The following is a 15,508-nucleotide window of genomic DNA, read 5'->3' on the forward strand; positions in this document are numbered from 1 at the left end:
TGTTACACAAATTATTACGATGGAGGCAAACTGGGTGAAGGCTGTGGGAGACCTCTTGTACTTTTTTTTTTTTTTGCAATTTCCTGTGAATTTATAATTATTTCCAAATAAAAATTTAAAAACAAAAAAGACAAATTCCCCCACTGAAATCCAACAGCTAAACGTTCATACAACTCTAAACCAAGGCCATAATTTTATTAGGCCCCTTAAGCAACAAGAAATCATTGAAAACTAGGCAGGATTTAAGGCACCACTAGCCAGGAGAGAAGCCTCTTATCCTAAGAAGGATGCTCTAGAACAGCAATCACAGGCTAACAACCTGTAGAAGGTTTACCCGCAGCAATAGTTCAGCCCACACAGGGTTTTTATTGTGGTGAAGTACACACACATAAAATTAAACTGACCGTTTTAAGTGTTCGATTCAGTGGCATTAAGTGTATGCACACTGTTGTGCAACCATCACCACTATCCATTTCCAGAACGTTTTCACCATCCCAAAGTGAAACTCGGTACCCATTAAACATCAACTCCCCGTTCCTTCTTCCCCCCAGTCCCTGGTGACCACCATTCTACTTTCTGCCTCTATGAATTGTTTCCAGATCCACACAATATTTTTAAAGTTCCTGAAGTTGAAAACATTTAAAAGATCTCCTGGGGGGCCGGCCCGGTGGTGCACTGCTACAGTGCGCCGCTTGGGAGCACAGCGGCGCTCCCGCCGAGGGTTTGGATCTCACATACAGACCAGCCGCTCACTGGCTGAGCGAGGGGTGGGAGCAACGCCGAGGGTTGCGATCCCGTGGCCGGTCCTGGTCCAGTATGGGCGCGACACTGAGGGTTGCGATCCGTTGCTGGTCACGAAAAAAGACAAAAAGGAAAAAAAAATATTATGAAGATATCAGTTATTCCTAAATGAAGACAGAGATTTGATTTATTCTTATGAAAATATCAATGGTTAGGTTCTGAAGTTTTGGAGAATTATAGGGGTGCATATAAACACATATATACACATATATTCTAAAAACTAGTTGGAGAGTTTATGAGTGGCAAACTCTGTAAAGTGGTTAAACATCCTACAATTAGTTTCATTAGGATAGTGTGATATCATAAGATTAGTCAGGCTGATAATGATACAGAATACATAGCCACTAAAATAGACATTACTTTTAATGATTTGATATATTAATCAATGGCAAATGGAAGGAATTAACTAGCTATTTAGAGAAAGAAAAAGAAAAATGACCATTATACATCAAATGAATAAATTCCAAATGGATTAAAGCAGGAGTTGGTAGATTATCAGTGGGGCCAAATCCAGCCCACCCTCTTTTTTGGTTTTATTTTTTCACCCATTGCTTGTGTAAAAGTTTATTGGAGCATTGAACATTCATTCAGTCATTTACATGTTGTATATGGGTGCTTTTGCTCTACCAGGGCAGAGTTGAGTAGTTGTGACAGAGACCAAATGACCTACAGAGTTGAAAATATTACTACCCGGCCCTTTGCAGTAAAGTTTGCTGACCCCTGGATTAAAGGACTGTATTATAAACAATGAAACCATATTCTTATTATTTTATTGTGGAAGTAGAACTTTGTAACAGATAGAAGAAATCACAAAGGTAAAGATTGTCAGATTTTTGGCATAAAAATGGAAACTTCAGTACATAAAATTTTTAACTTAAAGTACATATTGAGGAAATTTGATAAATTCTGTTATATTATAATGCACTTTTGTAAATGAACATTAAGAAAAGAACTGCAAGTTGAAACAAGTGAAAAAGGCTTTTAAGTGGCTTTTTTTTCCCATAAATTGCTGGAGTAAATATAATTAACAACAGTTTTTTGGGGGGGAAACAATCTTTCATTATGTATCAAAAACCTTTACTATATACCATTTTACATTGCAATTCCACTTGAAGAATCCATTCCTTAGGGATGATCCTAAATATGGTAGTATGAGTGTTCACAGAGATATTCATCATGGCATTGCTGATTATGTTAAATGTATGGAAACAGTAAGGGGACCAACATTGGGTTGTGGCTATATAATCTCAGTGCCATTCTGGAGCCTGAGGCAAAAGGAAAGAATCAGTAATAGTAACCCTGTCTTTGTTTAAAGTTTTTGTATTTCGTTCATCGTGGATTTTTGCAAATTTTGATTTTTAAATATACTGCATTAAGATATTATCTCAATTACTGAAGTTTTTGGTGCCTCATTAATTTAGTATTTCTCAAATTTGAGTGATGTACCAACACCCCCAATACAGAAACGGAGGTTTTTTTTGAGATGCCCCAGAATTCCAAGAATAAGGGGTCTTGTAGGGTTTTGCAAGTTTCATTATGATAAATGATGTATTAAAGTAAAAGTTAAATCTATCATTTAATGGCTTCACGATGCAATAACATAATTGTAAAAGCAAACAACGCACTAAAAACTTGTAGTATATGTGATATTGTAGTTATATGATGGTTACTCAGGACTTAAAATATGTTTACATGCACTTAAAAGTCATTGAAAGGAAAACAGTTCAAAAAATATTCTTTCAGAATTCTCAGACTACTTTAGACCTCAGGGATTTTTGGACTCCAATTTTAGAAACACTTGTATCTGGCCATTAGAAGATATTTTGGTGTAATATATAATAATATGCAAAAGTCCAAATGATACAAGTGAGCAAAACATCAGTTTATAGGAATGATATATTTTATATAATTACAACTATGTAAAGAAATAAAACCTGAATAGAGGAGAGGAAAAGACTGGAAAGAAATATACCAAAAGAATAACAGTGGTTATTTTGGGGTGATGGAAATAAGATTAGAAATTTTTTCTTATTCCTACTTATCTAAATTTTCTATAGTGATTGTGTATTACTTTTATAATAAACAGTAACCAATTAAAGAAGAATTTTCAAAAATAATTTATAAATATCTGGTAGTTCCACAGGCTAACTAAATAGCTACTTTCATTTTTTGCTTCTTGATCTTCCGGCAGAGACAAATATACCCTAATTGTAATTATAGTTTGCTTACTGCTTTGTATTTTATTATTTGTTATTAATGCTAATGTAAACATTTTTCACCTCTATATAGCGATAGTGAAATGTCTTAAGTGTCTGGATTTTTTTAGGTATTTATTATTTTCTCTGTGTGTTTATTTATTTTTTCCTTTTTTAAAGGAGTATAGTCATGGCCAACAGCAAAAAACTCAAGAGGGGGAACTGAAAATTAGTGCTGTGTTTTCGGTCAGTGGCAGTCCTCTTGGTAAGAAATGAAACTGAATACATGAATTGTATTTATTCTGACCAATATGAATGAGAGGAAGTCTCTATTTGTAATTAATAAACTAGACAGCTCTCTCAGCCTATTTAGAATGCCTTTACATAGTATATTGCATAATTACTGTTGTGTTTTAAGACTAGCTCTAGAAGAGAAGAAAGAATGCATAGTTGAAATTCATGGTAAAAAGTAAAACATTTTTTTCTTTCAATTTTTTTTTTTTTTTTTTTTAAAGCTCCACAGTTGACTACTGGCTTTCAGCCTTCACAGGCATCATCTGGCATGAATAAAATGCTTCCTTCAGTTCCAGCCACAGCTGTTCGAGTTTCCTGTTCTGGTTGTAAAAAAATCCTCCAGAAGGGGCAAACTGCTTATCAGAGGAAAGGGTCTACTCAGCTATTCTGCTCTACACTGTGCCTCACTGGATATACAGTTCCACCTGCCCGCCCACCTCCTCCTCTCACAAAGAAAACTTGTTCAAGTTGCTCAAAGTATAGCAGAATTCTAAATTATCTTTTTTTGTTTTCCTTTCTTTTAACATACTTTTTCTTAGCCTGTGTATTATGTTTAGTTTTCTGCATTTCTGTGTTTTTATGAGAGATACCACGTTATTTAGTCCTGACATGTTGCTGTTTTCAGTCTCTCTGGGTGTTAGATGCTCAGTTTTCTTTTAGGCTTTCAATAATGTGCCTTTTATATATTAAGTGTTTTGGAAACCAATTCTTCTATCCTTGTTTGTTGAGATGCTTTACATTACAAAAAGTACACACTTATGGGTATTGTATTACCACAATATTTTATCTTGTTACTGTAAGCAATCAATTTTTAAATCCAACAAATATTTAAAGTTATGATTCCTACTGTGTAATTGGAATTTATTTAATTTTTCTTCTTAACTTTAAATGGCTTCCAATATATATTTTTATTTTCTCAATATCTGAACTATCTCAGAGAGTCCATTGCAATGTTTAAGAACAGAAAAGGAGAATGACCTTATGACCTTAATAAGGTCATCCTGAAATGTATGAGGAATATGAACTAATCTTGTAAGGAGATTGTTAGAAACTGTTTAAATGAGTAAGTTTGAAAAAGAGGAATTATGGTTATTCTGAAACACATTGGCTTTTCTCTTTTATCAGACTACTGAAACTATGGTTTATGACTTTATGTATTTGTGTTTATAGTTCATCACATGCTTGCTGCCCTTTCTCTGTCTGGAAAGGGAAAAAGATACTCCCTTTTCTGGTTTAGTTGGATAAGAGATTTTAAAAAGAAATTTGGATACGATTAGAAGTTTTTCTGGATGTTAGTTATTTAAACATCCCTTTATACTTCATTTCTTTGAAACAATTGAAAGGGTAAATTTTGGTTATATTTGAGGTAGTAAAATAGCAGTTTAAATTATATACCATATATTCGTATATGCAAGTGTAGATTGGACTTTAGTTTCCTTTGGAAGTTCTGTTTTTCTTTTAGGATTGCTGCTATTTAAAGCAACAGGAAAAACTTCTGTAACTTTTTGTTTTGGGATTATCTTTCAAGTTATAACATGTTCTTTTGAACAGCTTCAGTAGTATCAAATTTTTATCTCCTGAGGGTCTGTTTAATGTTTGCATGTGGCTAACAGTGATTTAGAACTATATGTATTGAGGGGCCGGCCCAGTGGCGCACTGCGATAGTGCGCCGCTTGGGAAGCGTGGCGGCGCTCCCGCCCGAGGGTTCGAATCCCACATACAGACCGGTTCCCGCTCACTGGCTGAGCGAGGCGCAGGAGCAACACCGAGGGTTGCGATCCCGTTGCCGGTCCCGGTCCGGTACGGGGGCGACACTGAGGGTTGTGATCCGTTGCCGGACACGGAAAAAGACAAAAAAAAAAAAAGAACTATATGTATTGATTAGAAGGTAGATTAGGATATTTCATATCAACTTTTTAAATTAATTTAAAAAAAATTTTGTTCAAAAATGAAATTTGATTAAATAATAAGATTTGTGGTTTTGTGACATAATTCCTTTTTGAAGAAATTTCCAAAAAGGACTTTTAAAAAATATATCCAGCAATATCTCTAACAATGTTGTCATTGTTAGAATAAGTAGGATCGATCTCAAGGCTATTTTATGTGATAGATTTTGGCTTCCTTTCCTTTTTATTTATTTCATTAGAGCATAATCCATGAGGGGTGGTTGGCAAAATGTTGGTCGAAGAATACAAAATTTCAATTAGGTAGGAGGGATAAGTTAAAGAGATCTATTGTACAATATGGTGACTATAGTTAATATTATTGTATTCTTGGGAAATGCTAAAAGAGTGAATATAAAGTGTTTTCACCACAAAAATTTATAACTATGTGAGGTAATGCATATGTTAATTAGCTAGATTTAGTCATTCTGCAATATATATAAATTTTAAAACATCATGTTGTGCATAGTAATTACATACAATTTTTCTCTGTCACTGTAAAAACAAACATAAGCTATGCGGGTAGGAGCTTTGCCTGTTGTGTCCACTGCTGTATACCCAGCATGGTAGGTGCTTAATAAATATTTGTTGAATGAGAGAATTAATGACCCTAACTTAAAAAAAAAGAAAAGAAATCCACTCATTATTTTACAGCTACAATTTATGTGTTAAAACTATTAACTATCAGCCACATGATGTTTTTGGAAGTTTAATTTAGTAAAGAGACATTATATATACTGTTTGAATTATAAAATATGCTTGTAAAAGTGAGTACTTAGGTGTATGCCGTGTCTCTAATTTTTATATTCCAGTATATTCATCACTAGATTCTAAGATTGTCAGTCTGAAAATTATAATTTTTATGGTTTTTGATTTCTGTTTTACCATGAAATAATTTCACATAATAACTTCCTTTTATGCTTCTCTATTCTTACTTTGGGGATCAGTGATTTCTAAAATTTTAGTGATATTTCTTCTTTATAATAATAGTCATAGATATTCTTTCCAAGGTTTATTGTTTATTTTTAAAATAATCGTAGAAAACTTGTGAGTTTTAAAAATGTGTGCCCTCGTTCTGATTTTTGTTTTTGTTTTTTTTCAATTCTTGTCCATACCTGTTACTTTTTTCAACTAAATTTATCATGTCCCTTTGGCCGCTGGTGTTTGCATTGTGACAGGTCATTTTTATGTACATCGTGATCTTAATGTAATTCAATTGTTCTTTAAGATTATTTTTCTCTTGTCACTTTTGGTTTCATTCATTATCCAAAAAATTTTTCATTTTTTTAACCGGTTATGTCTTGACTCTTAACTGTCCTAACTCTTCATTCACTTACTCTTTTACCCTTCTTCATTTCTTACTCTCTTCCATTTGCCCTTTTCTGTTCTTTCAGGTACTCCTTACCTGCTTATCTCCTCAACCTTTTGTTTTTCATTTTCTGTCTTACTCACTTTTCCCCCCTTCTCATTTTACATAATAATTTTTTCTCTTGTTGCTTCACTCCTCAACCACGGATAAATCTTGTTTTTCGTTGTACTACATTTTACTTCCTGAACTACTCTTTCATCTCCTATTCAGCACTTATAAATTACCTTCCCCCTTTTATCCCATCTTATCTACACAGTCATTACAACACTTTGGTACAGTCTGGTTTATCTGATTGTAAAATTGCTTAAATATAAGGAAATTAAATTCAAAGAAGCTAAAAGATTTGCTCAGTGTCACATAGCTGGTTAATTTTGGCATATGCATTGTTTCCCTACATAGTCTATATGGTCAAACAGGTTTAATTTGTAAATAATCTCTATAAAAAGGGTTTCATTTTAATTCGAATAGGCAGAGATAGAAAAGATTTCTTTCTTGATAGCTACTGCTGTTTTTATAAGCCAGTAGAAATGTAGCATCAGCACTTAAGGTTAAAAACTCATGAGCTGTTCAGAATAACAATTTTATTTTTCCTTATCTTTTGTTGACCATGTCTCTTAGCCTCTTGAATTTAACCTAAACTCTGACAATATTTTAGTTAATCATCATTTAATTTTTATCTAACTTATATTTAAAAAATCTATCTTAAATCCTACAGAAAAGGGACAATTTGGAGGATAATTTCGTTAATACTGTTAGGAAAATCAGACTCTGTATAATGATATTCAAAGAAGTAACTATTTCTAGATTGTCTGTACCATTTCTGAATTTTTGCTAACTGGAATGAGATTGTTTCTTCTCATTCTGGCATAAGATATAATCTATTGCTACAATAAGATGTAATGTAATTGAACTGTAAGCATATTGAGAAATACCTACTTTTATATTTTCATTGTCTTGATCCATGCTGCTCCCAACCCTTATCAATCCTTAACCTTCTAGAAAACTCCTATTTAAGGTCCAGCTAAAATGGCACCTTATTTTGAGTAGCCTTTCATGTCACATATGGTCTCATACAACTGTTTCTTCATTTTTATATTTCTATATTACATCATACATATCTTTTCAAAATTGTTTATACTGCCATCAATTTTAAGAATGCTTCTGTTACAGTATTTTATAAATTGTCTATTTGTCCCAGTAACTCTGAGCTCCTTGAGTGCATGCATGGACTGTATCTTGACTCAGGGTTTAGCTAGTGTCTGGCTCAATAAAACTGGGTAAATACTCCTCTGTGAAGTACATTGAAACCTAATTTGAAAAATAGCTGTAAAGGCAAAAAGGAAAAAAACGCAGAAAGCAAAGCAGTCTAGAACTGCTAATATAGAAGAGGACAAGTATGGACTTATGTATTATATTATAGTACAATATTAGATGTTCCTTATGATGATTTCCCATTATTTTTATTATTACCTTTTATCGAAGCAGAGATATTTTTAATCTTTCCAAAAAAAAAAGTATTCTGTTAGCGTAAACTTTTTAATATGCAGGATGTTATGCGAATGAATATAGCACAGCATATTAACTATTATGTAAGTGTATTCTTATGGGGGAGAGACACTGTTTAGAAAATTTCACCAATTAGAAAAGTGGTTTTTAAAATGGTTTACACTTAAACTATCTAGTAAACTACTATAGAAAGTGGTTTGGTGGTGTGATGAAGGTCGGTGTGGTGGGGAACCTTAATCATTAGGTTACAAATTAAATTATTCAAATATGGGAAATTCAGATATTATATAACCATGCTAGAATATACACTGTAATTCAAAATGTATGTTGACTTTTAAAAGATGCTGGTTTTTAAGAATTTCGAATGTAATGTTATTTTAAAAGTATATTTTGGAAATGGGCAGACAGTTCTAAAGAAGAAAATAAAATTTCCTGTAATCCCACCTATAGAGATAATGAATGCTAACCATTTGATGTATTTCCTTTTAATCTTGAAACATAATGCATATATTAGTTTTCACAACAGTTCTATGAAGTAGATGGTATATCAGTTCCATTTTATAGGAAAAAACTTAAGTATCAAAACAATTTATGTTTATGCAAGAAAACCCAGTTTTTTAAATTCCAGTGCACTTTCCCTACATTATAATCACCTCTTTTTTATTTGGTAATTTTAGCTCACTACAAGAAAAAGAATGAATTATACTGTGGCTTATTTTATCTTTGTTATCATTTTTAGAGACATTTTAAATCCGAAGGATGTGATCAGTGCCCAGTTTGAAAATACCACCACTAGTAAAGATTTTTGCAGTCAGTCATGTTTGTCAACATATGAATTGAAAAAAAAACCTATTGTTACCATAAATACAAATAGTATTTCAACCAAATGCAGCATGTGTCAGAAGAATGCTGTTGTAAGTTATCTTTTTATTTTATTGGAGGGAGATCTAATGTTTGTGCTCAAAGAATAGCTTTTGATGTCTCTGCTTATTGTTTGCATGTTGTTTTTAAATTCCTAGATTCGACATGAAGTGAATTACCAGAATGTGGTACATAAACTTTGCAGTGATGCCTGCTTCTCTAAGTTCCGCTCTGCTAACAACCTCACAATGAACTGTTGTGAGAACTGTGGGGGTTATTGTTACAGTGGCTCTGGACAGTGTCACATGCTTCAGATAGAGGGGCAGTCTAAAAAGTTTTGTAGTTCAGCGTGTGTCACAGCATACAAGCAGGTACCTGACCATATTTAATCTTAATGTCTTTGTTTATTTCAGGGAGGCCTAAATTTTTTGTTGGAAATTATTCACAAAAACATTGTTAAAAGTATTAAGATCTTATTGTTTGCTTAACTAAAATTATTACATATAAATAGTATTTGTTGAATGAATGTGTGTTAAATACTCTGTTATAGAGTTCAGTAAGTAGCAGTTTCTGTTTATGCGTTTGAATATATGTTTTTAGGATATGGGTTTGTTTTTTTTTTTCCCCTTTTTGTCTTTTTTCGTGACCGGCAACGGGATCGCAACCCTCGGTGTCACGCCCGCACCATGCTCAGCCAGTGAGCGGACCGGTCTCTATATGGGATCCAAACCCTCAGCGGGAGCGCCGCCGCACTCCCAAGCGCCGCACTCAACTGAGTGCGCCACTGGGCTGGCCCAGGATATGGTTTTTAAGTTTCAAATGTGTTTCATGTTTTTGAACAATATTATGAAGATACAGAAAAGCACAAAGAAGAAATATAATGCATCTCCCAGAGATAACCAGTCCTATCCTTTTGTTGTATAGCATTCTGATCTTTGAAATGCATTTTATTAGTCAGTTTTGGGGGGTTTTTTTTGGGGGGGGGAAGGGTGGCAGCTGGCTGGTACAGAGAATGGAACCCTTAGCTTTGGTGTTATCAAATACACTTTGATTTGCACGTATACTTTTTATTTGACAAGGAAAGGTCTAAGTTACATATGTATTCTTGAAATTGAATCCACATAATTAAAATTGCAAACCAGAAAATCAAAATCTTACCATTAATTGTAATGTAAAAGGTTTTTCCTTTTCTTCAGGAAATAGGAAAATTTGGATGTGGGATATATGTATATTACTTTTTGAATTGATGAGGTTTTCACAGGATGAACTGGATGAGCTCTGTATGACGAATGTCATGCAGTTTTTGTGTGTATTAGATTTATATTTTGTTAGTAAATTTTAATCAAATATTAGTTTTAGATTGATAAACCTAAAGGAATAGTAAGTACTTTTACATTTTTACTTTTACAGTGGCTCTCCCTGTTTCAGTGCATTTGTTGATCATTTTCTTAGGATGGTGAATTTTTACACAGTCCACCAAAATGGTGAATTTAATAATGTCTATTGGGAAATTTTTTGTAAATTGTTCATAAAACTTTGCAGTGATTTTGGAATTTTAAACATTATGCAATATAAAAGTTTATTTCTTGTCAGAGTACAGCATATTAAAAGTGCTTAGCTTTACAATTTATCCCTTATTTTTGCTCTCACAGGGAAAAAAAAATCCTATTTCATCATGTGTATTATCTTTGTCCAAAAGATTGTTCTTTTCCTGATATTGTATCAGGTACCAAAAGTTACTTGGCTCCTGTCCATTGAAAGATGATTGATATTCCATAAGAGAAGGAGAAATAGGATGAAACATCTTAATTTTAAATTTACTCATTACTTTTAATTTAATCAATACTAGCTATTAAATTTCTCATATATTAACATGTCCTGTGCTAGAGAAAGAACTGGAATTTAGAAAGAAGGCAGATCTAGATTTTATTCCCAGTCTTTCTGTTATAACACAGTTTTACCTTGGCGAAAGCAGTTAAACTACTTGCACCCTAGTTTTCTTATCTAAAAATGGCTATAATACCACCTGTGTCACCGGAATGTTTTTAGCATTATATAAAGAAGGAGAGAGCATCTAGTATAGAATTTGGCCCATTATATGTGGTCATTTCTATTTCCTTTCTTCTTTATGTATAATTCATTCAACAAACATTAGATGTAATTCCTGATTTGAGGAGCTACGTCTCCTAGGGGAGATAAACATATAAATGAATAAATAGAGATGCTATGATGGGGTGCAGTGGGCCACAGAGGAAGCATAGTCAGCTGTACCTTGTAGGACAAGATGAGCCTATCAGCAAAAGCTTCACAGAGATAACTCTTCTTCATTTTCTTTTTTTTTCCCCCCACAGAGATAACTCTTGACCTAAGTCTAAAGTTGGTTTTACAGTTCTGATGGGGAAGAAAGGGAAATGGACTTGGGCTCACTTTAACATGTCTCTATTTTAATTTATCCATTAAGAGGGAAGAGAGATCTTAAGCTCTCCTAATTGGTGCTGGACATAACTTATAAGTTATCCTGAATATGTGGCATGTTAATAGTATTATTTGCTGCTGAATGCCTCATAGAGTGAAGACTTAAGATAACAGATTCTTTGATTGTTTATATTTTGACACTTGTGATATCCAAGGTTTGCTCCCACTTTACTGCTTACAGAGTACTTTGTTGTTATTAGTGGTAGAATATCTGACAATGAGTTTTCTAACAAATTTATTAATTTCCTTAAATTCACATTTTATTGCTATATATAGCATCTTTGGGAGGGTTCTTCCAGTTTTTAGGATAGTATAGTATAAAAACTCACTGTTATGTTATTGTTTAAAATAATGTTTTTAAAACTATGGTTACAGCCAATTAATAGATCCTGAAGTTAATTACTAGGTTACAACAGCATTATTTTTTAGTAAAATTGAATAGAATAGAAAATGTTAAAGTGCATTACATGTTATCATGATATATATTGCTCTGTGAAGTTTTTTTTCAGTTTTATATGTGTACATATAAAATACACAAATGCAAAACTTCAGAAGTATGTGTGTCACTGAGTCACTTTGTAAAATTTATTTCTTACAAAGGATTGTAATACTAAAAGTTTGAAAACCACTGATAAAAAATATTTCAACAGATCAAGTATAAACATTTCAAAGAGTTATACTTTTACTAGGAATTTGGTAAAAATGAATGTTGTTTTATTCTCTTAATAGAAATCAGCCAAAATTACCCCATGTGCGCTTTGCAAATCATTGAGATCCTCAGCAGAAATGATTGAAAATTCCAATAGCTTGGGGAAGACAGAGCTTTTCTGTTCTGTTAATTGCTTATCTGCTTACAGAGTTAAAATGGTTACTTCTGCAGGTAATATTGATTTCATAAACTATAAAATGTAATCGTTGAAAAAATTATGGTTACTTTGTTTTTATGTTACAGATTTTTGTCCAAATTTAGTTGATTTTTAAGGCAAATTAAAAATATTTTAGGTTTTTATTGTAAAATATCGCCTGTTACCTTGATTGCTTATTTACTTGCTTGCCTATTTATGCGTTTTCCCATTACTAAAAGAATTTCATTGGCTTCTTTCACGTATTTTCTTTATCCACATTTGATTTATTTCAAGATTCATTTATTTTGTAGTTTCAGGGTAGACTATGACTACTTTAAACTAAAAGAAAAATTTTTAATGTTTAGTTAGTTTTTGTCCATATGTGACATGATTGAGTTTAGTTCTTGCAACTTAACCTGGCCCTTGAATTTTTGTATATTGTATAATATTTAATTTTTTCATACATTTGTGTACATTTGTATATATTACTCATTAGTTTTTATTTTGATTTGCTAAGGTGTACAAGTTCAGTGTAACAGTTGTAAAACCTCAGCAATCCCTCAGTATCACCTAGCCATGTCAGATGGAAGTATACGCAACTTCTGCAGCTACAGTTGTGTGGTAGCTTTCCAGGTATGGCTTCAGGAATCTTCCTCTTCTTCAGTCAGTGAGTTTATAAGTAATATAAACTTATTAGGTGTTTGCTAGTGCCTGGATTGCTTACGTTTCTATCTAAAGTCCAATTAAGCTTGGATTCTTAGTTCATCCTGTATTTGGAGGCTTGTCCTTTAATTGCCTTCTATAAAATAAAATGGTGCTCCTATCACCCAGATTAGCTACTGGGAAAATATTATTTTTGAAGAACATTATTAGTTAAATTATTTTATTTTTTGGACATAAATGAGACTCCCCCCCATTCACTCATAAGCTTCTCAAAGGCAGGGATTTTTGCCTGTTCACAGATGTATCTTACGTGCCTATAACTGTGCTTGGCATATGTAGGCACACAATACTTATTTCTTTGAACAATAATTAAATTGACCTTTTGTTGTTGTTTTTTCAGAATTTGTTCAACAAACCAACTGGAATGAATTCTTCAGTAGTGCCCTTGTCTCAGGGCCAAGTAATTGTAAGCATCCCCCCAGGTTCAACAGTGTCAGCAGGAGGAGGTAACACCTCTGCTGTTTCTCCCACCTCTATCAGCAGCTCTGCTGCAGCTGGTCTTCAGCGTCTTGCTGCCCAATCCCAGCATGTTGGGTTTGCCCGAAGTGTTGTGAAACTCAAATGTCAACACTGTAACCGTCTTTTTGCCACAAAACCAGAACTTCTTGACTATAAGGTAAAGTGTAGGTTTATGATAAGGGTTTAAGTATAAATGAGCCTGTTTGTAAAATTATTTTTAGCTTTTCATCTCTCAGAATTCCACCATTTGATTTCAAAGTTAGAGGGATAAGGATTTCCATAAGGTAAACCACATGTTTAATTAGTATGTAATGATTATTTCTTTGCAGGGTAAAATGTTTCAGTTCTGTGGCAAGAATTGTTCTGATGAATATAAGAAAATAAATAACTTAAAGGCAATGTGTGAATATTGTAAAATTGAGAAAATTGTAAAGGAGACTGTGCGATTCTCAGGTGCTGACAAGTCATTCTGTAGTGAAGGTAAAGTCAGAAGTTTATCTTACCTAGTGAATGTGTTGGTCATCTTAAAAGTAGTTGATGATTTGAGCTATTACTATGTAAGTTTATCTTTTATCCTTTATGTATAATGCCAAAGTCTTTGTGATATGTTTATACACAATTCACTCTTTTTGTGATCTAGTCCTTCACATTATATAGATATTAAAATGAAGTGAAAGATCCTCAAAGTATAATGCAGAAGATGGTGATTTTAAAGGCATTTAATATTATTAGGTTGATGGGGAACTCAAAGATCTTTTAGTTCTTGCACTTATTTCTAAATGGAACTCCTTAAATTATAGTAGCATCCCAAGTTTGTATTTGTATTGTTTTAAGCATACCTTTATGTTTCTGAATTTAAATGGTCTGAATATACAAATCAATATGAAGTAGATTGTTTTCTTTATTTAGGTTACTATTTTATATGTTAAGCATGTTTTGTTTTACTCTAAAACTGCACAAGGTTAGCCTTCTAGACCAATGGCTTTCAAATCTTTTGACAACACAAAAGAAGGAGATACATTTTACATCGTGGCCCAGTATATTTTCACACACCCAACTAAAACAAAAGTTTCACGAAACAAAACTTACTCTATCTGATACAGTGTAATATTTTTTATGCTATCCTATCCTGTCTTATTCCATTTTCTTCAAATATGCTTTTTTTTTTAAAGATGACTGGTAAGGGGATCTTAACCCTTGACTTGGTGTTATCAGCACCACACTCTTCTGAGTGAGCCACGGGCCGGCCCCAAATATGCTATTTTTGATCCTGTGATTTGATCTCTTGACTTGCTAATTGATCATGATCCAAGAAAAACTTTGTCCTAGGCCATTTAAATTAAAGATGTGGATAATTAATATTTCTCCGTAATGTTAATTTTATCTTTCCTGATTTTAGGTTGCAAGTTGCTTTATAAACATGATTTGGCAAAATGCTGGGGAAATCATTGTAAAATGTGCAGTTATTGTTTACAGACATCTCCCAAATTGGTACAGAATAATTTGGGGGGAAAGGTGGAAGAGTTCTGTTGTGAAGAATGCATGTCCAAATATACCGTTTTGTTCTATCAGGTAAATATTATTCACATTTTCAGGTTTTTCAAGTTAGGCATTATTCCGTTTTAAAATTTCATATAGCATGGAGGGCAATTTAATGACTTAAAAGTTTTAAGTATTAAATGTTTTGTGTTCTCTATTGATTAATATAAGGCTTCTAGGACGACTTTAATGTTACTAAAGTTTTTGTTGTTGTTTTTTTTTAATTTCCTGTGCAAGACATCAATCTTAAGACATTAAAACATTAAGTAAATTTGTCTTCTGGGGCCGGCCCGGTGGCGCACTGGATAGTGCGCCGCTTGGGAAGTGTGGCGGCGCTCCCGCCCGAGGGTTCGGATCCCACATACAGACCGGTTCCCGCTCACTGGCTGAGCGAGGCGCGGGAGCAACACCGAGGGTTGCGATCCCGTTGCCGGTCCCCGGTCCGGTACGGGGGCAACACTGAGGGTTGCGATCCGTTGCCGGACACGGAAAAAGACA

General features: G+C 33.4%; 1 protein-coding gene across 3 annotated transcripts in view; it reads left to right on the forward strand.

Moving 5' to 3' along the window:
• The window catches only part of ZMYM4 (zinc finger, MYM-type 4), a 144,831-nt gene that overhangs the window by 89,740 nt on the left and 39,583 nt on the right, over positions 1-15,508 (forward strand). For all 3 annotated transcript variants that reach the window (XM_008585292.1, XM_008585300.1, XM_008585310.1), the window contains exons 6-14: positions 3,177-3,261; positions 3,512-3,767; positions 8,848-9,022; positions 9,128-9,340; positions 12,174-12,324; positions 12,807-12,922; positions 13,353-13,628; positions 13,801-13,951; positions 14,871-15,043. In XM_008585292.1, the coding sequence (XP_008583514.1) occupies positions 3,177-3,261; positions 3,512-3,767; positions 8,848-9,022; positions 9,128-9,340; positions 12,174-12,324; positions 12,807-12,922; positions 13,353-13,628; positions 13,801-13,951; positions 14,871-15,043 (1,596 nt within the window). The remainder of the gene's footprint in view (positions 1-3,176; positions 3,262-3,511; positions 3,768-8,847; positions 9,023-9,127; positions 9,341-12,173; positions 12,325-12,806; positions 12,923-13,352; positions 13,629-13,800; positions 13,952-14,870; positions 15,044-15,508) is intronic.

Source organism: Galeopterus variegatus, unplaced genomic scaffold (assembly GCF_000696425.1).
Source record: "Galeopterus variegatus unplaced genomic scaffold, G_variegatus-3.0.2 Scaffold106, whole genome shotgun sequence".
NCBI classification, from domain to species: domain Eukaryota; kingdom Metazoa; phylum Chordata; class Mammalia; order Dermoptera; family Cynocephalidae; genus Galeopterus; species Galeopterus variegatus.